This window comes from Crocodylus siamensis, chromosome 12, assembly GCF_052110815.1.
Source record: "Crocodylus siamensis isolate JL-2025a chromosome 12, ASM5211081v1, whole genome shotgun sequence".
Taxonomy (NCBI): domain Eukaryota; kingdom Metazoa; phylum Chordata; order Crocodylia; family Crocodylidae; genus Crocodylus; species Crocodylus siamensis.
The window spans coordinates 23,109,956-23,135,303 of record NC_143406.1 but is presented as its reverse complement, the minus strand read 5'-3'; the positions used below and the strand labels follow the sequence as shown (position 1 = coordinate 23,135,303).

Below are 25,348 nucleotides of genomic sequence, written 5' to 3'. Positions count from 1 at the left end.
TTGGGTATTAGGAAAAACTGTCTTACAAGGACAGTGGTGAAGCACTGGAACAGGTTACCGAGAGAGGTGGTGGAACTTCCATCCTTGCAGGTTTTTAAGGCCCAACTCAACAAAGCCCTGGCTAGAATGATCTAGCTGGGGATGGTCTCACTTTGAGCAGGAGGTTAGACTAGATGACCTCCTGAGGTTCCTTCCAACCTTAACTTTCAATGATTCTGTGATTTAACCAGGGTTAATTTTTTGTGCAATCAGCCATTTTGAAAGTGCTCTGCAGCTATGCACATGTGTTATGACATGACTGTATTATCTGCATATTCCAACTTTTGATTTCTAAGCTACAAAATAGAACACCAATCCAAAGGGATAGCAAATAACTAAGGGCTCCACCCTGGCTCAGTGAGTAGGGATTTCTCCCTCCCCTCCATCACAAGTGCAGAACTAATCCCTCACTTCACCTGACCCATGGAATCCTGCTAGAGAAGGATATAGCAAGTGAGGATTTAGGCATCTAGACTTGCCTATCCTCCTGTTTCTGCCAAGACAAGTATTCAAGAACATGACTGAGAGCATCACAAATATTCAAGTAGGTCATGGAGTAGCTCCAGGAGTACTAACATTTTCAGTCACATTAAGTTGTTATCCATACTACATACTAGGTTGGGGTGGGGAATTATTTGGGCTGGTGAGCCACTTAAGGAGTTCGGTGAGCTGTTGAGGTCTGGGGTTGGAGGGAGGTGCTGACCCAGCCTCAGTCCCCAGTCATGGCTGTTTAAACCACTTGGTGTGGGAGGAGGGAAGAAGAGATGCCAGTTGATCCTATCATATCTTATCTGGCCCTGGAATCATCTGCCATGCCTGCTGCCAGGGGTGCCAGATAGTGGGCAGTAGGGCTGTGTGAAATTTTGCCGGCTGTTTTGTTTTGACATTGTTTCGACTCATTTCAAGGTCAAAACAGTAAAATAGAAATTAAACAAAGGGCTGCAAAACAGCCTTGAAACAAAACAAGGCTAGTCAAAACATTTCAAAAATTGAAATGTTTCAACCATAGTGCTGGGAAAAAAAATTCAGCCCAGCTGGGCTGACTTCCCATCCCCAGTGCTAGATGGTGTTGGGGTCTGGGAGTCAGCCGATCTGGCCTTCTTCCCATCCCTGGAGCTAGATCACCCCGGGGTTGGGAAGTCAGCTCAGCTGGGTTGGCTTCCCATCCCTGGCGCTAGATCGCCCAAGGGTCAGGAAGTCAGCTCAGCTGGGTTGACTCTGCATCCCCAGTGCTAGATTGCCCCAGAGTTGGGAAGTCAGCCCAGTTGGGCTGACTTTCCATCCCTGGTGCTAGATCGCTCTGGGGTTGGGAAGTCAGCTCAGCTGGGCTGACTTCCCATCCCCAGCGCTAAGGGAGTCAGGGAATCAGCCCCAGGAGTCGGAGAGCACTCCCAGCAGTACATGTGAGATGGATAAGCCAGGATAGCCAACACACTGGCCAGTGCTGCCACATTACCACACTGCTCAGCCTCACAGACTACAGCTCCCAGCATACCCGAGAGCTGCCATGGGACTGGCATGACTGAACAAGCTTGGCAGAAACTGATGAAATGTGTCCAGGCTGTGCTCTGAACCAGGTGGCACTTCCACACACGGGGTTGGTGGAACTGGTCGCATGTGTCACAGCTTGGGTTGCCCCCTGTGCCTGGGCTGGTCATGTCTTAGGGGACCTGCTGTGGGACAGATAGAATCACTTGGCGGGCCAGATCCAGCCTGTGGGCCATAAGTCTGAGCCCAGAAACTGACATTGCCAAGAATAATTATAAAATACCTGCTGGACACATTTCATCAGTTTCTGCTGAGCTTGTTCAGTCATGCCAGTTCCACAGCAGCAACCCTGCAAAAGTCTTGTTTGCTTCTAAAGATCTTTTCAGTCAGCCTGTGGAATGGTTCTGGTGCTCTGAAGCAGTGGTACAACCTAAGGGCACCAGCTGGGAGGTGAAGACAGGGCATCATTCTACAGACCATTCTGTGAACAATGTAATGTCCTGGAGACCCCTTTTCAAAATTCTTACAGTGGGCTATGGAAGATCTAAATAAGAAACAGGCCACCAGAGAGATTGTCTCTCATATTTCACACAGATAGCAGTGCCTGCTAGACAGAACTTTGGGAGTTGAATTTGGATATCATTCTATTCTTTTCTGGAGGCCTAGGCTTATCATCTACATGGCATTATCATCTTACAGAGCTTATCATCTACATGGCATTTTTTGATTGCATCAGTCTTAAAAAGCCACATACCACAGACTTTCTGATTGAGCTTGTGCAGTAGCATCTGAGACCACTACACAGGTCCCTTGTGGATACAAAGAAATCCAAATCTGGATACCTAGGCATCCAGAAAAGAACAGGATGCCACCCTTGGTGCCCTGGAAATATCAATTCTCCCCTGGCCAAACAGCTAGCTGGCATTCATGACCTTCTGTATCCATTAGGTCTGTATCCATTAGGAGAAGATGATTAAGTTAGGTACATTGCTGGATGCAATCCTGTTTAATTAAAAAGAACACATTGTCTGGTTGCTCTGAACAAAGCAGAAACAAAAAGTAACAGGTAGCTGCTTGCTTACAGTTTGCAAGCCTTGCCCCTCTGGTCAGTTCTGTGCTCCAAGGAACTCTTTCTATTTGCTCCCTTTTTGAGCTATGCTCACAACTGCTTCTCAATGCTATCTTCTGACAACCTCCCTGTAACACAAACATGCTCATACACACACATAGGCACATGCATGGAGCTCACCAAATAATCCCCTAACTCATGCAAGCATGACCATCTCAGTCAGCAAAGCTTAGCTTCTGAAAAGGCTTTGCCAGGCCTCCCTTTAGTGGTTGCTTTTATTGTTTCCCACTATCAGTCTCTATATAATCTTAAAGAAGGGTGCTCAGCTCTCTGCAGGACAAAATAGGACAAGGATCCACTTCTATGGAACATTTCTCTTATACCCTCTAATGGATGGCACATTACAAGGGTGAACAAAGTATTTTGTAAAACATTTAGAAGCAGACCTTGTAGCCAGGTTAGGAGGTGTCCCCATGTGCCAAAAGGCCCTAGTGACTTTGTAGCCAAGGTGATGACACTATAGTGTTGAGAGAGGTTTCACATCTACCATCCCACCAACATCGGCTTTACTGCCAATTTCCCTGCATGGCGAGGTTATACTGCTACATAAGCTACAGGCTACATTGGCTGTTTCCATTTACCTCTGCTGCATCAATAACTCAAATGGCAGACAGCGAACTCCCTGAGCATGGATGTCTAAAATGCTTTTCTGATGTGTCCTAAATACCATCATTACTCTTCCTTAGAAAGGGGTTGGGGGAAGGATATTTGAAAATAGAATAGAAATTGCCTGAGATATAGCTCAGTAACAGCCCCAGCTGCACGCAGTTGGACAAGATTCATGATGGGTCCCAGAGGCTGGGACAAATATGGAGCAGGAGAATCATAAAATGTGTGTGACCTTTTAAGATGTAAGCCAATATACAACGGTAAGTTTCCTACACATTTCTAGCAATCAGTAAGCTTCTTCACTCCTCTATTAAAAACAGTGGCCCTGTATTTTTTTATATTCTGTGGGACAAATTTTGCTCTTAGTACAGGGTTACAGTTTCCTCTGACTTTACTAAGCATTTTGTCCATGTCTGCTGAGAGCAGAACCAAGCCTATATTGCCATCCAAGGCTACCAATGCATTTTGGGGTTATAAAAATGCTAGCACCCTCTGCTGTAGCTCTCCAGAATACAAGGTCACTTGTAGAATTTTCTGGCATGGAATAGATTTTATTTAAATCTTTAAGCTGAAACTGAAGTCTTTCTCTAAAATGTATTAATCCATCTTGTTTGCAATGTGTTCTTTCTCTTGGATGTGTTTGCAAAGAAAACTTCAATTTGAAGTGTGGTTGCATGTAAGTATGATATGTCATCTCCTTCCACACAACTGACATTTCCATTGTGTACACAAGGCCACTGTTTACACATTTTATACAGAAGTGTCCAGGTTCCAGAGAAGAGTCCCTCTCTGGGACTATGCATGCCTGTGGGTGCATTCTGTCCAAGTTAGGGTTACCAGTTGACAGCGTTCTGTAGCCCATGGAGATTGCCCTGCAAGTTCCATCCTCAATAGAACTTCTAAAGACACAGGCCTGAAGAGAAGTCACAGCAAATAGCGGTATATGCTGACAGCTCTACCATGTGTTTGTGCATGCATAGACATTTCGTAAGGACATCAAAGAGTGCCTCATGCCTAACCTCAGTGTCTTCCACAATCAGGAATTTTAGGAAGGGGAAACAGGTAAAAGCAACCCAGCAGAAGAGACACAGGACATTTTATTTGAGTCTGCTCCTGTGTGTCGGTTGAACAAACCTCAAGTGTGGCTTGCTACAGGCAAGTCAGCCAGCTTCGGTTTTGTAGGTGTAACCCCTCCCTTAGACACCACTATTGAATGGGGCTTTCATCAGAGCCTGGGTAAACCTCCTGCCGGAAAGGCTGGTCCTCAGTGGTAGAGGTCTCATAGTGCAAGAACTCTGAATTCCAGTGGACCTTTAATTATTTTTTGCCTTTCATGAGTGTTTGAAGTGTTCAGTTGGTTCTGCTTTCTGTCTAGGAGAAGGCTAAGGTCAACCTTCAGCTCCCTTGCCTCACTGAGTCAGGCCCAATTGACCACCTCTCTTCCACTCCTCTTCCACTCATGTTGCCTTTTCTCTCTTCACCATCCCCTCCCTTCTAACAGCTTACCCTGGACGCACCCTTGCCTCTTCAGGCACAGGTTGGTATCGCTATCTGCCAACTGCATGCTACTAGCAGCCAGCTAACCTCTTCACTGGCCTCTCACCATTGTCTACATCTGCTGAAAGTCATCATTCTTTCTCTTTTCAGATACCCATTGACCAAAGCCAGATGCCTAGAGCCCACATCCACTGTCCAAACTATATACCCAGTGCACCAATCCACCAGCTAGATCTAATTATATGCCTGTATGAACTTAATATTTTGCATTAGATGGCTCTCTCTAAAAGACCACACATTCATGGTATGTGTCAAGTGGCAGAGTCAGCATCAGAAGGATAAGTGTTTTAGTAGGTGTTGTCAGGTGAACCTGTCCCATTCAGTCAGAGACATTTGCAGATGCAAACAGAAGCTCTGTGTGAGGGATGAAATCACTCTGAAGGCTTCAGCTACAGGTATTTTATCATGGACTGCCATCTTTGGGATAAATTCCTCAAGGATGTGGTTTGAGGGCTTTGCAGGGTGTGGCTGCAACACCTGAAAATTCACTACATTTACAGAGCACAGGAGGCACCCCCAGAATCAGGAGCAATTCTGTGAGATTTAGGTTGGGAAAATCCTATTCTCACTTGGCATTGAAGGAAACATCTAAGGCTGAACCTTCTGGCCTTAGTAAAGGTGGGCATTGCTGTGTGAAAAATGATGCTCTGGAGCAGGGGGTCATTTTGCTCTCTGATGTCTGTATCCAGTTTTCTCAGTTTACAAGACAAATCTAGGTCTTTCCAACTGCCAGCTCTGCAAATGGAATCTGAGGCAGATGCAGACTATTCCTTGTCCTTGTATCCACCCTCATCAATATTCTGGCCTCAAAATTAGGGCCTGTATACAGTTTCTCTGTGCAATATTCAGTCTAATGCTACACTGGAAAATAATATTAATCAAAAACCAAATGAGAAGTGGAAAAGTGAAGACAGCAACAGATGATATTCTGCATAGAGCTGATAAAAAGTAGAGTTTCTGTCCTGTAGGAAATTCCAATATTTCCAGATTTGGTTTTGTCTAAGATTGGAATAAAAAGACAGACACTACCACTCTGTGGGAGTGAGACTAGCCATGAGGCTCAGCAGCAGTCCAGCAACAGGGGGAGACTGTGATGTATCAAGGGAGATGTAGCTCAGGCACCTAGTAAGGCTCAGAGGAGATAACAGGAGCCTGGGGAACAGGAACTACCACTCCCATGAGCTATGACAGTGATTCAGGTGGACAAAGAGGTTAACACTGGTCCAAAGCAAAATAATGCATTTTGATTTATACAAAATCCCATTTTTCTGACAAAATAATTTCAATTTTTCTGACCTGCCCTATTTATATGCATTGTATTTGGTCATTTATTGTTGCTAGCCCACAGCTAGTCAAACTGGTAGCCCCACAAAACTAGAACACAACAGAACTCTTCTGCATCTGTGTGCTGATGGCGTGCTGTTGTCACTGTACCGTGTTGTGAAAGGGATGTATAGGGATTCTGGTGAGGAACACCAGCTCAGCTTTAAAGGGTGTAGTTACCTTTGTCTCTTAAAAGGCACTTTGTTAATTATTCTGAAAATAATTATTTTATTTTCATAAATGACTTACCAATTTGTCTCTAAAATGAAGGGGAAAATGGACTCCCTTGAACAGCAAAAGATCTCCTTCTGAATTCTTCCTGCTTATATTATTGACTTTGGAAGGATCAGAGTCAAGGCAGTTTTTGCTTACCAGACAGATAATGGCAAAATGAATGCTTTACAGATCTAGGGCCAAATCTTTGGTGTAAACAGCTAAGCTCTGTTTAAGGCAGTGAGGAGTGTCTCTTTTGGGACAACAACAGAAGACCTGGCTAGGATTTCACATGTGAAAAATGAGACAAGGATAAAGTAGGATTTTTTAAAAATTATCTGTCAAAATTGTTTTTCAGGGGAAGATTCAGTACTTAACTACATGAAATTTTGTGAAAAGCACCTGCTTTCTGTGGAACATTTTGGTTTTGCATTGATAAACCTGAAAACCAAAATATTTCAGTTTGGACATGCTGGCAGAGCTGGCTGGTGGAACTTGTCGTTTATTTGCCTTATGTGTCCCCCCCCACCGCCTTGCATTCACCAGTGAGATTATAACTTGCATATCTTGCATCATGGCCAGGAATTTCCACAGTGCACTGTGTCTTGTCAAGAGGAGAGATTCTGGGAAATAAAGGATAAAAAAACATTTTTGATCAACTCTTCAGCTTTCTCCCTCAAGTCCGCTGCCAGGATTTTTGAGTTCATGCCCAGGACAGGGCAGAAAGCTCAGCAGTGTCAGGGCCTGAGGTGAGGAGAGGAAAGGAAGCAGGCAGAGCTGCAGGAAGTCACCAGAATGCAATGAAGCTTCTTCATGTTATGAAAGCCCCAGCACCAGAACAGGCCTTGAGGATGAACTGCCTGTGAGCTAGCCCAGGTCTAAGCTTTTTGGTGTGTGAGCTGCTGCATAGTCCAAGCTACTTAGCTTCAAGCAGGAACTTACAGGCCTGTTTAGACAAAAGCAGATATCAGACTTCTGAGTGCAATTCAGCCAAGTGGCAGTTCAAAGCCAAAGATTCCTTCCAGCCCTTTTAGCATCCAGCATGTCAGTCTGCTCCGGATGCACAGGGCAGAGTGGAGTACACGCTGCAGGGCTGACAGACATAACATCTCATTTTTGCCAGCAGACTCAGTGAATGGCTCACTTGAGGCAAAGAGCAGATAGGCCACAACAGGGTTTTCCTTGCTTTTTTTCTGATCATAAATGCACACCATAAATTCTTTCTAAGACTCACCCATCTGAGGGCCATGTCACACAGGCCACTTAACATGTATCTGAGACATAGTAACCACAATCATGCCATATTCAAAATGACCTGAGCAGTCACACAGTAATTATTTCTACAGTCTCAGTCCATTCTGGATAGGGCTGGAGCCAGCTGTGCTTTGTCTCCACTCTCCCTCCTCCCCCGGCCCCTGACCACAGCGCAACTTGCACATCCACCCATGAGGACATGCAACGCCCACTCCTGGAGCCTATCCCCTCCCTGCCATATGCCCAGCACTGCCCAGCCTGAGAACACCTGCCCCTGACATTACACGTCTCTGCTGTTGATGGCAGGTGGAGGGAGTTATGGGATGCCAAGCCCAGGAGAGAGTGTTGTGTCTGCCACTGGATCCATGGAGTGGGCCAGGTCTGCCACTGGCAAAGAGAGACACTGGGTTCAGTTCAAGACTTTGGTGTAATACAGGGCCAACAGTCAGCTAGCTGTGCTTGTATTATCATTGGAGCAGTCCAATGATAACTTAACACATATTACTTAATATGATCTGGAGATATCAGAGGGGGGCTGTGGGTGCTCGACCACCTGGGCGACAGTGATCATCGCCTGCTGGAATTCACCATCCAGCGCAAGGTGGCAAAGGCCTGCAGCAAGGCAGCAGCCCTAGATTTCAGGAGGGCAAACTTCAATGAGCTAAGGAGAATAGTCGGGGAGGCTCTGAGGTCCCAGAGGGGAGGGGAGCCAGGTGTCCAAGGAGAGTGGTCGCTCCTTAAGGAGACGATCCTCCAAGCCCAAACAGAGGTAATCCCAATGCGGATCAAAGGGAGCAGGAGAGCACACAAGCCCCCATGGCTCACCAAAAGCATCTGGGAATGTCTCCTAGCTAAAAGGGAGGCGTACACCCAATGGAAAGGAGGGACCATCACCAGGGATGACTATACTGCAGTTGCTCAGGGATGTAGGGGGACAGTCAGGAAGGCCAAGGCGGAGATGGAACTGGGACTAGCTACCCAGATCAAGGACAACAAGAAGTCCTTCTTTAAAAATGCAGGGGGTAAAAAGAAGGTTCGGGGTTATGTGGAGCCCCTGCAGGACACGTTAGGAAATTTGTTCATCACACCAGATGACAAAGCCAACATGTTTAACAATTTCTTTGCCTCCATTTTCCTAAGCAGGGACTGGAACAGTCACCCCGCCTCTGGCCCTCCTCAGGCCCCAGGGGAGGCACACCTAGGCCAAGGGTTAGTGAGGAACTAGTTAGGAAACTTCTGGAGGGACTGGATGTATTCAAGTCAGCTGGTCCAGATGATCTCCACCCTAGAGTACTAAAGGAATTGGCTGAGGTCATTGCAGGACCCCTGGCACAGCTTTACGAGCACTCGTGGTACTCTGGCATGGTGCCAGAGGACTGGAAGAGAGCCAACGTGGTTCCCGTCTTCAAAAAGGGGAAGAAGGAGGACCCTGGAAACTATAGGCCAGTTAGTCTTACCTCAATCCTGGGCAAGCTGTTCGAGAAAATTATTCTGGCACATATCCACAAGGGGCCAGCAGGGGAGGTCATGCTTAGGGGCAACCAACATGGGTTCATTAGCAGCAGGTCCTGTCAGACCAACCTGGTGGCCTTCTGTGATCAGTTCACCAAATTATTAGACATAGTCTTCCTGGACTTTTGGAAGGCCTTCGACACTGCCTCTCACTCTGTTCTCATTAAGAAACTGGGGGACTGTGGTGTCAACACCCACACAGTCAATTGGTTGCCAACTGGGTGGAGGGCCGCACCCAGAGAGTGGTGGTGGACGGGTCATTTTCAACCTGGAGGGATGTGGGCAGGGGGGTTCCGCAGGGCTCGGTCCTCGGGCCCACACTGTTCAACATCTTCATCAGTGACTTGGACGAGGGGGTAAAAAGCACCCTGTTCAAATTTGTTGATGACACTAAGATGTGGGGGGATGTGGGCACACTAGAAGGGAGGAATAGGCTGCAATCTGACCTAGACAGGTTACAGGGGTGGGCGGATGAGAATAGGATGGGATTCAACACCTACAAGTGCAAAGTGATGCACCTGGGGAGGAACAACCAGCACCATACCTACAGGCTGGGGAACTCCCTTCTTGTCAGTACAGAGGCGGAAAAGGATCTTGGAGTCATCATTGACTCCAGGATGAACATGGGCCGGCAGTGTGGGGAGGCAGTTAGGAAGGCCAACCGCACCTTGGCATGCATCCACAGATGCATCTCGAGCAGGTCCAAAGAGGTGATCCTCCCCCTCTGTGCAGCACTGGTCAGACCGCAGCTGGAGTACTACGTCCAGTTCTGGGCGCCGCACTTCAGGAGGGATGTGGACAGCATGGAGAGGGTCCAGAGGAGGCCACTCGCATGATCAGGGGCAGCAGGGCAGGCCCTATGAGGAGAGGCTACGGGACCTGAACCTCTTCAGCCTCCACAAGAGAAGGCTGAGGGGGGATCTGGTGGCCTGTTATAAACTAGTCAGTGGGGATCAGCAGACACTGGGGATGTCCCTGTTCCCCTGAGCACTGCCAGGAATAACGGTCACAAGCTGGCAGAGGGTAGATTTAGGCTAGACATCAGGAGGCACTACTTCACGGTCAGGGCGGCTAGGATCTGGAACCAACTTCCAAGAGAAGTGGTGCTGGCTCCTACCCTGGGGGTCTTTAAGAGGAGGTTAGATGAACACCTTGCTGGGGTCGTTTGACCCCAGTTCTCTTTCCTGCTATGGCAGGGGGTTGGACTAGATGATCTACTCAGGTCCCTTCCGACCCTAGAAACTATGAAACTATATTTCTCTTGCAAAAAGTCCTATCTTTGCTATGATACAATAACACTTAGCACAGGTTTTACTGCTTAAATGTGTAGATGCTCATGTTTCAAGTGCTGTTAACACATCTTACGTGTAATATGGCCCTGAAGCATCTTGAGATCCTACGGCAGAGAAGGTGACCCTTCAGGTTAACATCCAGAACTTTGCCATGTACCTGTGAGGGCAAGGACGCCCACACCACCTGAATTTGGGATTAGCCTAAGCATCAATCATGAGACAAATAAAGTGCTGTTGGTGTTATGCTGTTCAAGGCTGCAGTTAGGACCACAGTTGGACTAGGCCTGCTATGTTTTAGCTGATACCCACATTCTACTTAAGTACAGATTTATTAAGCCACACCAAGATATCAGAAGAGGGTTGCTGGTAATTAAAAGCTAGCCTGCTTCTTTTGTATCCCCTTCTTTGCAGTTCCCATTTCAAGGCCATACCACAGGGCCAAGATCTGACTTCAGATGTGCGTGTGGGATGGATCCCAGAAATGCAGCTGAGTGCTGATATACTTTCTCAGCTGGCCCTGCTAAGAATCTGAATGCTAATTTGAGTCTTTAGGTAGTAAAAGAAGCACTTTTATCCTAGAGCATCACCCAGAATGTTGTCCTGGGGACCCAAGCAGGGCCATCATGGCTTCCCCCTCATGTTGACTTGTTGCATATGAAGCACTTCTGAAAATGTGCTGAAAGCACCAAGGGCAGGACAGAGAGACCTCTCATTCTCTCATCTCCAGTGAAGAAATGACTCCAGTTACTTTATCCCATTGATGTCCCTTTATCCTTAGAAATTACCCTCCTTCCTCTTACAAACCAGGTACACATGACACGGTGCAGATGCTTGTTTCTTCAGGTCTCAATCCTCTCTACCACTTGGCTTCAGTATGAGGACAGTGAACAGGGCTTGAGGCCTTCTTTGGCCAGGTGCATATGTATGCTGCTTTGGTCCAAAACAAATCTGTTCTGTTTAAGGTGCAACATCCCTTCTGATTGATGGGGATAAGCATCCAAAATTCAGTGTCCACCAATCAGAGTCAAACGGGGCAAAAATAACTTGTTCAGACACGTTCCTTTCCTTCTGAATACAGCTTATCTGTAGCCAGCTGGCTCTACTTTCTTCCTGATCCCTCACAAGATTTTTTTATCTTGTGGGCTCTGTAACAACATCCTCCAGTGTCCAATCCAGTGGTTTTTCTACCTTTTTTCATTTGTGGACCCTTAAAATATTTTGAATGGAGGTGCAGACTCCTTTGAATTGTAAGAGCAGGTATTCACATACTTTTGATTAATCATAATCATCTTTCACAGATCCCTTAGACTCAGTCTGCTGACACTCAGGGGTCCACAGATCAAAGGTTGAAAACCACTGGTTTAATTCATTCGGCTGGATTTCCCATGGTGCATGCCAGCGCAGAAACTAGCAGAGGCATCACGCATTTAGAGCACACAACTAAATGAAACACTAAGAGACTCCTGATTGGTGAACCTGCAATTTTGTGAAGAGTTTTCTGTTAAAGTGAAAAGTTGTGCTGCTCTGCCTGGGGTCATTTTTGCTTACAAGCTCCCATTGAACTGTTTGATTACTTGCTGTTCTTGCTTTTGGCTGGAAAGTGTTAATTTCTTTTGCTCACTGACTTCAGTCCTTTAACTGGAGTGGCTCCAAATCTCCCTGCTTTTCTTTTTTTATTTTATCAAAGTGACATCTTGTGAGAATAGAGAAAATACAGTGAACCCAGTGCCCTCTGCATCTGTTGAAAATCTTTAGCTTTGATAGAGTCACACTGAAAACATATGGCAATACAAAAATCGAATCACACCAAGCACTCTCCCTGCTCTGCAGTTGAGGCCCCCTCTGCACATGTAGGTAAAGGCATTATGGGATCTAATATGTAAGCCACATAATCGGGCCTCCTGCCATACCATACTTGCATGATAGGAGGTGTGATTATGGGATTGCACATTAGATCCCATTGTGCCTTATGGCTGGTGTATATCACCTTATTGCCACAATCTCCAAGGCTCAGGGGTTCATAAAGCCCAGGCCATGAGGATAGAGGCAACAATGATTCTCAGGGCTTGTGGGTATGTGAAACCCCCAGACATGGGATTGCAGCAGCCCTACTCTCCAGGGCAGAACAGAGACAAACCCCTGGGCCCTGAGGAGAGAGGCAGCCACAATGCCCTAGGTCTGGGATTCATGTACCCCTGAGCCCTGGAGATCACAGCTGGCCCAGTCCTCAGGGTCCAGGGGTTTCACACTGGACATGGTGTACGCCAGCAGCTGGGAGCCCTGTCAACTGATGGGGCTTCCAGCTGCAGCGGAGACCCTGCTACACCTGCAAATTAAAGCTCAATAGCTACCAGCTATAAAGCTAGTACACATTTTTGAGGTCTACTTTTAAAGCTGGTTGGAGCTTTTTATCATGCGATAAGTACTTTGCATAAGTAGCTGGTCTTAAGGTAATCGCACAATTAATTGTGCGTACCTGTAATGTGTAGAGGGGGCCTGACAGTTACCAACAAAGTATCCTGGGGTACCTTGGAGAACTAGAAACTCCATCTACTTGCTCAGACTGTTTTAATCAACAGTGTGTCACAAAATAATAAAACTCCCAGTATGTAGTTGGCATTCGGTAGGAATTCCAAGCTACCAGACACTGGATGAGAGGCTGCTAGATACTTATTGTTTGTTATGGTTTGTTCTGTAAGTTTAAAGAGGGAGAAAGGAAAAGATATGTGAGAGAGGAGTCAGAGCCAGAGCCAGAGCCAGAGCCAGAGCAGGGAATGAAGAGATCTAAGAGGCGACAGAAGAGCTCTACTGCCTGAAGTTCTGCTGGTCCTCCAGACTTCAGCTGGAGTAGTGGGTACTCAGCACTTCTGAGAATCAAGCCCTAAATGTCCTGCCAGCTGCAGTCTTATGGTATCCTTGCAATTTGCAGGATGCCATGGTCTGCTTTTATATTAGGTGAAGGTGAGAATTGGGTGACAGGCTGGATCACACATGCTGATCACTTCTCCACTTTCCATGGGCACTTTACAGTGAACAATGCTGATCTCCTGTAACTCAGCGCTCTACGTATGGCTGAGATTGCTTCCCAAGTGATAGATTCTCATTCCCTAGGTCTCCTGTGTGTTTCCTCTTTGCCACTTGGGCATTGATCACACGTAGCAGTAGCTGCCATTAGAACTAATTATTTTTCATTACTTGCAGCCCCTAGAATCCATAGCTCTGCTTCTAATTAAAGCATTGATGTGAGCACTGCAGTGCAGAGGGGAGGCAAGGCAAATGTGGGGCCATGTCTGATAAATGTGGCGACTGTGTACCTGGTTTCCAGGGGCCTTTCTTGACCTTTCATTCCCTAATCTGGGAGCACTGCAGAAGCAGAAAAATCAGACATTGAGATGGAGAAGGAGAAAGGAGTCTCCATATCCCACTCAATGACATCTCCTGCAACTACTGTAAAAGACACAAAAGACCAAACCTCACAAGCTGGTGTCACTGGGGATGTGAAGCAGGATAAACACCTCGTGTGAGGTGCTAGGGATCAGATGCCAGTGGCAGAGCAGTTTGAAGCTGAACTTTTTGAGATTCAGGAGTTGTGAAAGAGGAGGTGAAGGCTCCACTGAAGTTCTTGGCAAAACTGACATGATTTCAATGGGACAGAATACCTTCTGGAGATCAGCAAAGGGGAGCAACCAGACAAAAGAGAAGAAGCTGGGGGAAGCCTGTCTGAGGTAGTTCGAGGCACAAGGGCTGTGTCTACATGAGACACTGACTGCGCAGTAACCCGATACTACTGCATGATAGCATTCTGTGGCAAAAACCGTGATCCAACGCTACTGTGCAGCAGTGTCACAAAAATGGTGTTCACTGGCACTACTGTGCAGTAACTTGGGTTACTATTTATTGTTTATAAGTACTAAATAAATGCCCAGTAACATCTGCACAGTAGCATCTCATGTAGACACGGTCAAGGGGACAAAATGTGCCTTGTGAGGGGCCTGTGCTGTAAATCTGTCTTCCTCTTCCTCCTAGTTTTAGCCCCCCTCAGAGAGAAAACCCTGATACTCTTGACAGCACTTAGCCTTGCTGGTGACTATAGGCAATCTGCTTACCCTCTGTTTTCCAATATATGAAGTTAAATCACCACCCTCAGAGGCCACATGGACTTTCTGTAGGTGTATAAGTGCTGCCCTGATTGGGAGTCAGCAAAAAGGGTGAATTCATTTATATCTATCAAGCTTATTGAGACACTAGTGAAAATATTTGTATCTACTCCCAATATAACAACACATTAGTTTTAATCATTCTTTTCCTTGATTTTCTTCAAGATCCATCCCTGTGTATGCTGTCAATATGACATCCATTCCATTATACATTTTGCTTTATTTTTTTAATAACCACTTATTCTTATATGGAGTATTATATATTATTTGAGTTATGGTACATAAATGAATATATGTAATATGCACAGGATAAATTTGATGGGATGTCTAACTATTTTCAACATGTTCCCTCCACTGCTCAGGCTATGCCATGGCTTCAGTTTAGTACAGGGAAATAAGCCTTCTAAGTATTACCATAACACTGAATCTATGAGTGAAAGCAAAGATCAAATCCAGGATCTCTACCACTGAAAATACAAGCTTAATTTGCGAGGATCACATGTGCTAGCCTCAGCTGTCGCAGACCTGTCAGCCTTTACCTGTGGCCCAGCCATAAGCAGAATAGGAGGGAATGCCATATGATATGGGTCACCTGAGAATGATGGCTACAGCTGATCTTTAGCACAACTTGACGTGCTGCTCACGGTAGTTATTGCAAACTGTATGGCTCTTTAGGGGGCTCCTTTGCACAACACTGGCAGCAACAGGGAGGGGTGATTTTTTTCTCTGCCTATATGCAGAGGTTGTGTGCTTTTGGGTAGATCAGGGCCAGACCCTAGGAAGTTCTGAGCATCTGCATCACCCTGCCCAGAGGAGATGTTAATTCTTGCCTCTCAGCAGGTGGCTTCAGGTCTGATCCTACAAGACCATTATTCTACTTTGCAAGGCTTTCTCTTGGCTTCAGCTGGACAAGTTATTTGCATAAGGGCTACTTATTTGGGGAGGCCTGGATCCTGTTTCCTTCAGAGTCAATGACAAAACTCATTATTTCAATGGGGCTCCCAGCACGTTTTCTCCCTGGGTCCTACATGCTGGGCTGCATCATGCTATGCAACCAGCAGCATCTTTTTTCCACCCTGATTCAAAGCCTGCAGGGGTTTGCGCCACTTGGTTTTTTCCCATATGTAAAAGGGGGATCTGACCAGCTGGAAGGAGAGTAGCTGTGACCAAGGCCTCAAAAGGCTGGGGAGGAAAACTAGGTGAGTGAATGACAGATCTTTATCTGACACATGGTGGAACTGGAACCAGCACTTATCCCCTTCCTGGGGCAAAGCATTGACCTTGCTCACAAAGTGCTGAGAAGCAGTGCCCCTTCCAGAATTTTGTGCATGTCACTTTGGTCTATATAACAATAACATTTCGTATTTTAAATGGTTGTACAAAATTGAAAAAATGACAAATCCTTTTGTCTAGCTGCAGTTCTGACATCCCAGAGCCCGAGAGAGACTGCTGAGTGGTTGACAAAATCCAAATTGAGTTTCATTCTAAAGAAGATATAAAGAGGCAGTTGCAAAATTCTGCGAATCTGTTCCACACAAACGTTCTCACTTGACCACTCATATGTGCAAAACAGAGAAGCCATTATGCTGCAGTTACCAATCCTGCAAAAGTACTAGTTGTTGCAGGGGCATGCACATTTTGAATCCACTGGTGCCTTTAAAAATGGGGGTCTCTAAAATTGATTCTAAATTCATCAGATAAGTTTTTTTTTTTCAAGTAGAATTAAAAACAAAAACCCTTCCCTTCAATGCCTTGTGTAATCTGGAAAGAGTCAGTCCCACAAGACTCGTCTGCATTAATCCAAGATGGGATTGAATCAGTTAAATTCTTGCTGGGTGATATTTTGACTATCGCATGCTAGCTAATAGTGGAATTATGCCTAATTTGTTCATCTCTGCTCAAGAGATTTCTCAAACACAGTAAGGCCTGAGAAGAGTCTGGTTCTTCCATGTGTTACTGCTACAGAAACACTGGTCATGCAGGTATGTCTACACCATAGCAGCAATATGTCCTGGCTGGAATCCCTACTCCTCCCTGAGCGAGCATGCACACACACACACACTATGGGGTAGACATAGTCTGAAGGTCTGTTCTAACTGTACAAAGTGGGAGTTTGCCCACTGACTTTGATGAAAGCTGGATCAAGCCTCAATCCCAGTCATGTGCCACAATTGGTGCTATGACACCCTGTGGAAAGCACTCCCGCCAGGGTACCATATACTCAGCTGTTTATACAGGACATCAAATACTCACTGGGCAGAAGCAGGCAGCAGACAGAAGGCATTCGAAGGGCGGAGAGGAGCTGCACTCAGTTCATTTCCTCTACCTCATCCATGACTGACAGCACCGAGAAAGTCTGCCGAGAGAGTCAAACCTGTATGGTAACTGGAATAGGCATGGGCTGGCCTGGCTAATCCATCTCTCTCATCTCAGTGAGGCAGGTTATAAAAGATAAGCAAAAATACAGAGGAATAAGAAGCATGGCTGTACATGTGTAACACTGACCCTTTCCCTGTTCAGCTCAGCAGCTCTGCCCTGCTCCTGCGAATGGCTGAAGAGTGGGGACCGTGGGATGTTTCCATGAGCTTGGAATGTGTAGCTAAGCATTCACACTCCCCAGCAATGCCTCGTTGTTTGTACAGGATGTTCATTACAGCAGGGATCTAAAAGGGCAAATGCTGCTGACGCAGCACAAGATTAAATTGTTTGCTTACTTCCTTTGTTACTTGCCCTGCCTGCAGATGGAGAGATTACTTCCAAGCCGATGGTGCTCTTCCTGGGACCGTGGAGCGTTGGCAAATCCACCATGATAAACTACCTCCTAGGCCTGGATGACACACCCTACCAGCTCTACACAGGTAGTACGTGCTCTGGCTCTTCCATTGTTATGCTGTGCAAAGGTACAAGCTGGTGATTGCCATTTCTAAGTCCACGTATTCATTCAGTCACAGCCAGAACGTCACTTGTAAATCTACCTTGCAGCTGGTCTCAGCCCCATTCTCATAAATCTCCATTTTTACTAATTACAACCTTTCAGGTTCTCATGACAGCTATGATGCTGGACAAAGAGGTCCTGAGTCATTCTCTCTGGAGTCAGGAAACCTGCTCCTGTAACAGTGAGAGGCGGCTTCAGGGAGAGAAATGGGTTTCCTTGTTCTCCTCCTGCCTGGAGACTGACAGCACAGCCTCCTCATAACTCCCAGAGGCTCCCATCAGGGAGTAAGCAGTACATCTGCCTCTTCAGCAGTCTCACTTCCCACAGCCCAGAGAACCATGGCTGAGATCCTCTAACCCAGGAAGTGCTGCAGTGCAGGCAACCTACCAACCAGCAACAGAACCATCATATAATGAGGGGAACTTGCCCTTTTTCTTCTCTCCTTTCCTTCCTTTTATTGAGCCAATTAATTTGCTTTAACAACTGGAATGACATTTCCCAGACCTTCTTAATAACTCCCTTTGATCCCTAATCACAGCTACATATAGAACATTGGAATTAAGCTCTGTACGGAGATCTGTGAACTGGGATAATCAAGGTATGGAAGCAAAGCAGGATTTGGGTCTCTGTCATGCCTTTTACAATTAAGGCATCTCAACCCTGACTCTGCCCTGAAGATAATACCTCCTACACTCGTGCAGCATACCATTGCATGATGCTTTGACACCACCTGGTAATCACTGAGGCTTGGATCCTCTGTTTTATATTCATGATTAAGATGTATCTTCCATGGGGAGTCTCAGCTAGAGGGCGTGTCCAAATCTAGCCAGTTGCTTAGACTTTGCAACACAGCCTGAGTTTTGCTTGTCTCCTTTCTGGACAGGGGCAGAACCCACTACCTCTGAGTTCACTGTCATCATGCACGGCCCAAAGCTGAAGACCATTGAGGGTATTGTGATGGCTGCTGACAGCGCACGCTCCTTCTCACCCCTCGAAAAGTTTGGGCAGAACTTCTTGGAGAAGTTGATCGGGATAGAAGTGCCTCATAAACTTCTGGAGAGGGTCACCTTTGTGGATACACCGGGCATCATTGAAAACCGCAAGCAACAGGAACGAGGTAGTGATTTGCTCTGTTCATTTTAAGGAGCATTAGAAGTGGCAATATTTTTGCAGGATGATAACAAAAATCCAGTGAAGAGGATTTATGGTTAACAACAAAGGCTTAGTTTTAACATTTCAGGGGCATCAAAAGTGTGCCTACTTGGGGTTATTATAGCAGCAAAGCAGAGGCCTAAGAGACATGCCCAGTATTTAGAGTATATGCAGAAAACTTCATCTTTAGTTTGGAGGTGCAATATTTACATACTTAAGTAGGATGGGGGTGATTAGTGGCTCATGGGCTATTTATTCATGGACTGCAGTTTCTCCATCTTTTTAAAAATCATATTCTTGTTAGTCTGGGGCAGACCTCTGCCAAAGCCAGTGTGCTAAAGAATACAATAGAATACATTCCACTAGAATATTAGTATTACAGCAGTTATCTATCTGACACCTGGGGCAGAATCCTGAGGTTTTTATCCCACAGACTAAGTATCTTAGTCAGCAGTGATGGGGTCAACCATGGCTTTAGAAATCAATTAGAACATGGAGAATTAGTAGAGGCAACAAGGAAAAAAGGCAGATTTGGAAGGGGATGAGCAGGGGTGTAATTCCAGATGGGCCAACAATACAAGTGGAAAAATACAAACTCTTCCAGCAATTAGGTCTCAGAGATGAAAATCAGCAGAAAAAATACATAAAATATTTGTATCATATTCAATTATTACAGTGTATTATTGAAATATAATATTATTATGCTATTGGTATTATCTCCGTTAAATATATCAGAGCATTGATTAACAAAGTAAATGGCATCTCTACACCCTTCCTTCCAATTTCTAGCTTAAGCCTAGGGGTGACATCTTGTTTCCTTTTAATGCAATAGCAAAACTCTCGTTGACTTTCCTGGGGTCAGAATGCAACACAGGCAGCATTGCCAATTGAGTATGCATCAATAGGGGGATTTGTGACAAGGGTTTTTACCCAGTTTTACTAGCTGAGAAATCCAAGGCTTCCTACTGCACAATACAGGTCTGAGTCTGACAGGGCCTGAGATACTGTGGGTTTTGTCTTGTCTCTATTATGAGATGAATCAATTGTTCCTGTGTCAGATATGGAAGTCAGTCCATTTCTGTTGGATTTTTTTCTCTCCTCTCCCAAAGGTTACCCATTCAATGATGTGTGCCAGTGGTTCATTGACAGAGCTGACCTTATCTTTGTCGTCTTTGATCCTACCAAGCTCGATGTGGGCCTGGAACTGGAGATGCTGTTTCGACAATTGAAAGGTCGTGAGTCTCAGATCAGAATCATCTTGAACAAAGCTGACAGCCTAGCCACTCAGGAGCTCATGAGAGTCTATGGAGCTTTGTTTTGGAGCCTGGCTCCATTGATCAATGTCACTGAACCACCCAGGGTCTATGTCAGTTCATTCTGGCCCCTGGAATACCAGCCAGACACCCACCAGGATCTGTTCCTTAAGGAAGAGATTTCACTCCTGGAAGACCTTAATCAGGTGATTGAGAACAGGTTGGAGAATAAAATTGCCTTCATCCGCCAACATGCCATCAGGGTTCGTATCCATGCCCTCTTGGTAGACCGCTATTTGCAAACCTACAAGGACAAAATGACCTTCTTTAGTGATGGGGAGCTGGTATTCAAGGACATTGTGGAAGATCCTGACAAGTTCTACATCTTCAAGTCCATTCTGGCAAAGACCAATGTCAGCAAGTTTGACCTGCCCAACCGTGAGGCCTATAAGGACTTCTTTGGAATCAATCCCATCACCAGCTTCAAGCTGCTCTCTTCACAGTGTTCCTACATTGGAGGATGTTTCTTGGAGAAGATTGAAAAGGCCATTACGAATGAGCTTCCTGATCTCTTAGGAAATATTGGCTTGGGAAAAAAGCCCAGCATTCTCTCCTGTGACACAACTGGCTGTGGCGAAACTCCAAAGAACCGTTATAGAAAACCATAACACGGTGTGTAATGTAATAATTCATGTGCTCCTATTGGTGAATCAGCTTATGTCTTATCTGTCCAAAAAAAATCCATGGTTTATTAACCCTTTGAGTGCCACACTGGCAAGACCTACTGTACGAGGACTTTGAGTCATTGACATCAATGGCAGGGGGGAATTGGGTGGGCATAGGAAAGAGAGTAAAAACTGTGAATTCCTGATATTTTATCTTTGTTATTTCAAGAAGGCAATGTGTAAGCTGTAAGTAAAAGCAAATGAATGGTGACCTAGAGTTGTAGCTGCTTTTTCACTGGTACAGAAGCTCCCAAGTATGGAACAAGCAATTCAACCTTTGCATACACTATAACAGACAGGGAGTGAGAAATAGGGATTCAGGCATGACAGCAGGGTGGACTCACCTTGATATCTTGGAGAATCAGAGAGGGACACCATTGGGGAAGGAGACTCAGGTGAGAAGCAGATATTGGGTTGTGGTTTTATAAGTCCCTGTAGATTAATACTAATCTGTGTTTTCTTTCCCAGACTTGTAGGCCATCAGGTTCAGTGCTTTAATGCACTATACTTGGATAACATCTGACCTCTAACTGAGAGTTTTAATATTCACATAGATATTAGCCCACTCTGTCCGAGGACCACAGGTTCAGATTTAAAATAGGTTTGGTCCAGTCTCTAAGAACATATCGCTTTTAGATCCAAAATGCTTTCATGGGGGATCTGGAAGTCTGGATTGGAAAAAGAAAGAGACTGAAATTGAATCAGTAATGATAACTGGTTATAACCACTGGTTGAGACGGGGGTTATAAACCAAGTAAAAGAATGCTAAAGAAAACAGCTGAAAGCATCAGTCACTCCCAGAGGCTGGGTGCTTAGTGTATGCAGATGCTATTAACTTCACGAAATTCTATGTTGACAAATCAAACACAGACCTCACCAGGGCTCAGAGGGTTAATTGATTTGCAATTTAACTTCATTTATGCCACTGTTGCATGTTTTCTCAGTCAGGTCTCTGCATTTTTGTTCTATTTGAAGAAATGCAGGGACACTGTGTGATTTTCTATAGGTCTCCTTTATTTCTTCCTGTCTTTTTTGCTGTAGATTAGGAAGTAGAAGGTTGCCTGTTTTATATGGACTGTAGTCATACTTTAACCAATTTGGTTGCCATGTTGTTTCCCGGTCCTGGTACAACAACACTCAAAACTGTTAGTCTCAGAATAAACGAATATTGCTTGGAAAACATCAGAACCAGTGCCAGCCTTTCTGCATACATAGGGCTTTGTACCTGGTGAATACAGCACAAGGAAAAAAGAAGAGGCCTTGTAACTAAGGATATATTGTCTTAGTCAGAATGACCCAGCACAGGTGGTTGGTGAGATAAGAACTAACTGAAGAAATAGACAGAAGTTGGCCTAGATGTTGAATGGTGTATTAGAAGGCATGAGGCTTGCTACATGGCCTTTCCTCCTCATTCTCCCTGTCACATGGACCAGAGATGATGCTGGTCTTCATGAAAACTGGAAATGGAGGATTTACTGTAACATACTAGTGGGTCATATCCATCTGGGAACAAAAGTCATGAGCATGCCATGTAAGGCAAGGGAAAGACAAGAAAGACAAAAGAAGTGACATGTATGTTTTCTAAAAAAAAAAAAGAACATGAGAGGTGCTAAGCCGAAACTGTCATAAGAACATCATGGGTCTGGAGAGCAGCATATGTCCAGCCCAAACACCTGAACAGAAATGGAGCTCAGGCTACAACAGGAACACCCCACACTAGCTAGTGACTCAGCTCCCCTTGTGCTGAAACCTCAATGCTAAATGTTCCTTGAAATGATCCAGGTGAGGTCTGGCAGACATTGCTCCATGGATGCTTGATTTGGTTCATATGTGCTACCATGCAGCACTGTGCAGTCAATCCAGCAAGGACCCTGGAGGCTGAGTGCTGGAGTACAGGTACAAGTACATAGATGAGTAATCGGAAAGGGCAAGTTTCATGCTGAGGGATTCTGTGCACAGCACAGAAAGGAAGGGGGCACTAAATTAGATAAGAAGAGGCGTGAGAGAAACTGGCTTCCAAAATAGCAAAAAGAGAGAAGTAATGCATGGATGAGTCAGAATGGAGCAAAGTCTCAAACCTGCACTGGAGCTGCCTTCACTTCTATTCTTCTTTTCTCCTTTTTTATATTAGCCCATTTCTTGTCATATCCTTCTTTGTGCGTCTCACCCACTTCTTTTCACCTTTTATTGTCCTGTTAAGCTTACTTGCTGCCTCCCTCATTTGTCCTATTTTGCATGATTTTCTTAGTAGCTAGTGAAAAGAAACACTGTCAGAAATGTGCTAATATTGTCACTGCTGCTGGCATCTCATTGTGAGTTAGATATGGCAAGCAAATAAGGCCATCAGACTTTTCTGAGTGCCTTATCTTTCTTGCTGGTTCTTTACCTTTTTGTTTCTCTACAATCTTTAGGTTCAGCATACCTGGGGGAAATTCTTTGACTTGTTACGCAGGAGGTCAGACTATACAATCTAATGCCCCTTTCGCACATTACAGGTAGTTTGAAATCTTCCATTTTAATTTTGTGTTCCTCTGTCTTTTTCCTGTTCACTTTGTCTTCCCCTTTTTCTTGCTTTTTGTTTCCTCTAGTTCTTGTCATCCCTTTCTTCTAGCCCACTAGCAGCCATCCTGTAGGTCGTAAGACTACTACTGTCCTTTTGGGGTAGGTGAGGATCGTGGTATGCCTGGGATTCCACAGTTGGATATAAGCCCAGAATCACTGCAGCAGAGAGAAAGGTCAAGGGTATAACACCTGCCTGGATGTTCCATTGGGTAAATGTCTCTTGCTGGCTTGGCTTCGAAAATGATGATCTCTTGTGTGTTACCTGATGATGTCATCTTTTTTGCACGATAGATAAAAGCAAAGCACCAGAGCTAGGGCCCTGAATGGGTCTTCCCCTCATCATAAAGCCTTCCTATAATAACTCACATTAATATTTTTTTCTTAAAAGTATACCCTGCACCCCAAATTTGACCCACTGCCACCTGATAGTATGTGGCCCTTAAGGAAAGTGGGGAGGCAACTGTGACAGAAAATAAAGGAAATGGCCTGATGCATTTGTCTGTTAGCTGAAGACAATTCAACATTGCCAGGAGTCTGACACACTTTGGATAGCCTTTTTTCCCAAGCATCTTGACATGCAACATGACTTGTGTAGCCACAGCAAAGGACTGTTAGTCTAATAAGGCCTGTAGTTCAAAGCTTGCTTTGCCTGGCATAGTCTGATATCACTACAGACTCCTGCCACCAATCTGACTGTCTCTGTTTTATGAAACCAGATTAACTTTACTGGAAACAAACAACCCCATGGTGTGAATGAGAAGTTGTTGAGCTGTGGGAAATGCATCTGTAATGAAAATGGGGAGTCTGCAGATATTGTAATTTTGCTAAAAAAAACCCCCAAAACTAAAATTGTTAATACCACAGCTGTGTGCTTTTTTTAACAGGATACTAGACATACATATTAGAAGGACTTACATATCTGTAATATATTCCCAATTAGATATTCATGATTATGTGCCTTTGGATAAAATTGTCATTCTGAACATCAATCCATCTAATAAAACCTAGTGTTTTCCAAACACACTCCAGGGATATATTTGCTTCATTTATTTTTCCGCAGATTGCTGGAGCTCCAGGCTCTGGGACATTTGTAAATGTCTTACGAGAGCAGGAGTAGGCCCCAAGAGGGAGGGCTGTGCTTCCAGTAATTTCTGTCAAAAAGAAAGGGAAAGAGATCCCAGAGGTCATGCCTTTAACTGCCCGTGTAGATGAAATGCTGCCTTCAGATGCCTTCATGTGATTGCCATTCATTTTCCTCCTGCTAGCAGAAAGCCTCATGGCTTAGCAGCATGCTGCAAACAGACTATGCTTACCTGGAAGGGGGAGATGGTGAAGGAAAGGGAAGAATCCCATGACACCCAATTCAATGGCTCTCAGCCTTTCCAATACCATGTCCTCATGTTAGAGGAGAAAAGAATTTTGATATTCCCTCCTGTAAGACCACAAAGAAAGGGAGACTCTCTTAGGCTTCCCCCACACTGAAAACATGTGGCTTGGTGAATGGGCTTGGCATTAGATGTAAGTTGATCCCCCAAACTTGATGTCTGTTTGTTGTTTCACACAACTGCAGGGTTGGGATGGCCTCACCAAACATCTCTCATCATAGTTTAACCCAGCCTGGAAAGGGCCTTAGGGCACAGAGCCCGAATTACCGAGCACGAATTACCACCTTGCTCCCCCTCATAGAGGGATTTGCTGCTAGGTCTCACTTTGTGTTCAGCTCCTCACAGGTACTGCTCAGTTACAGTCCCAGGAGTTATGAAGAGGGGATTATTAGGGTCAAATTTAACCCACACTTGCTCTGCTAAGATTTGCTGTGGACTCTGCTGTGAGCAGTGGGATTTGCCTATGCTGCTACCTAGCCTGTTTCCAGGACTACCCTCTAGTTCCAACTCCTCCACTTACCTTTGGCAGCAGTCCAACATATCCCCAGAAGCTTTCCTAAGCATCCCACCCCAAGGTCAAACACTCCCTTAGTCTTCCCCTCTGCTTTCCTGAGTATGGTCGCAACTCACCTGGGAGTTGGACAACCTAGGACAAGAAGTCCAGCAGCACCTTCTGGCCCCTCTGTTCTATACTGCCTGTCTCTACTGCTCATAATCAGAGCCAAGCACAAGAAGAAACCAGCAGCAGACGTACCAATTCCTA

At 45.3% G+C, this 25,348-nt stretch overlaps 1 protein-coding gene across 5 annotated transcripts in view; it reads left to right on the top strand.

The window, feature by feature from the left end:
- The window catches only part of SRL (sarcalumenin), a 95,346-nt gene extending 71,123 nt beyond the window's left edge, over positions 1–24,223 (top strand). For 3 of the 5 annotated variants that reach the window (XM_090023115.1, XM_090023116.1, XM_090023119.1), the window contains 4 exons: positions 4,767–4,802; positions 17,315–17,431; positions 18,392–18,625; positions 19,770–24,223. In XM_090023115.1, the coding sequence (XP_089879241.1) occupies positions 4,767–4,802; positions 17,315–17,431; positions 18,392–18,625; positions 19,770–20,581 (1,199 nt within the window). In that variant the 3' untranslated portion in view covers positions 20,582–24,223. The remainder of the gene's footprint in view (positions 1–4,766; positions 4,803–17,314; positions 17,432–18,391; positions 18,626–19,769) is intronic. The other 2 variants (XM_090023117.1, XM_090023118.1) reach the window with 1 other exon arrangement.
- Positions 24,224–25,348: the final 1,125 nt, after the last annotated feature.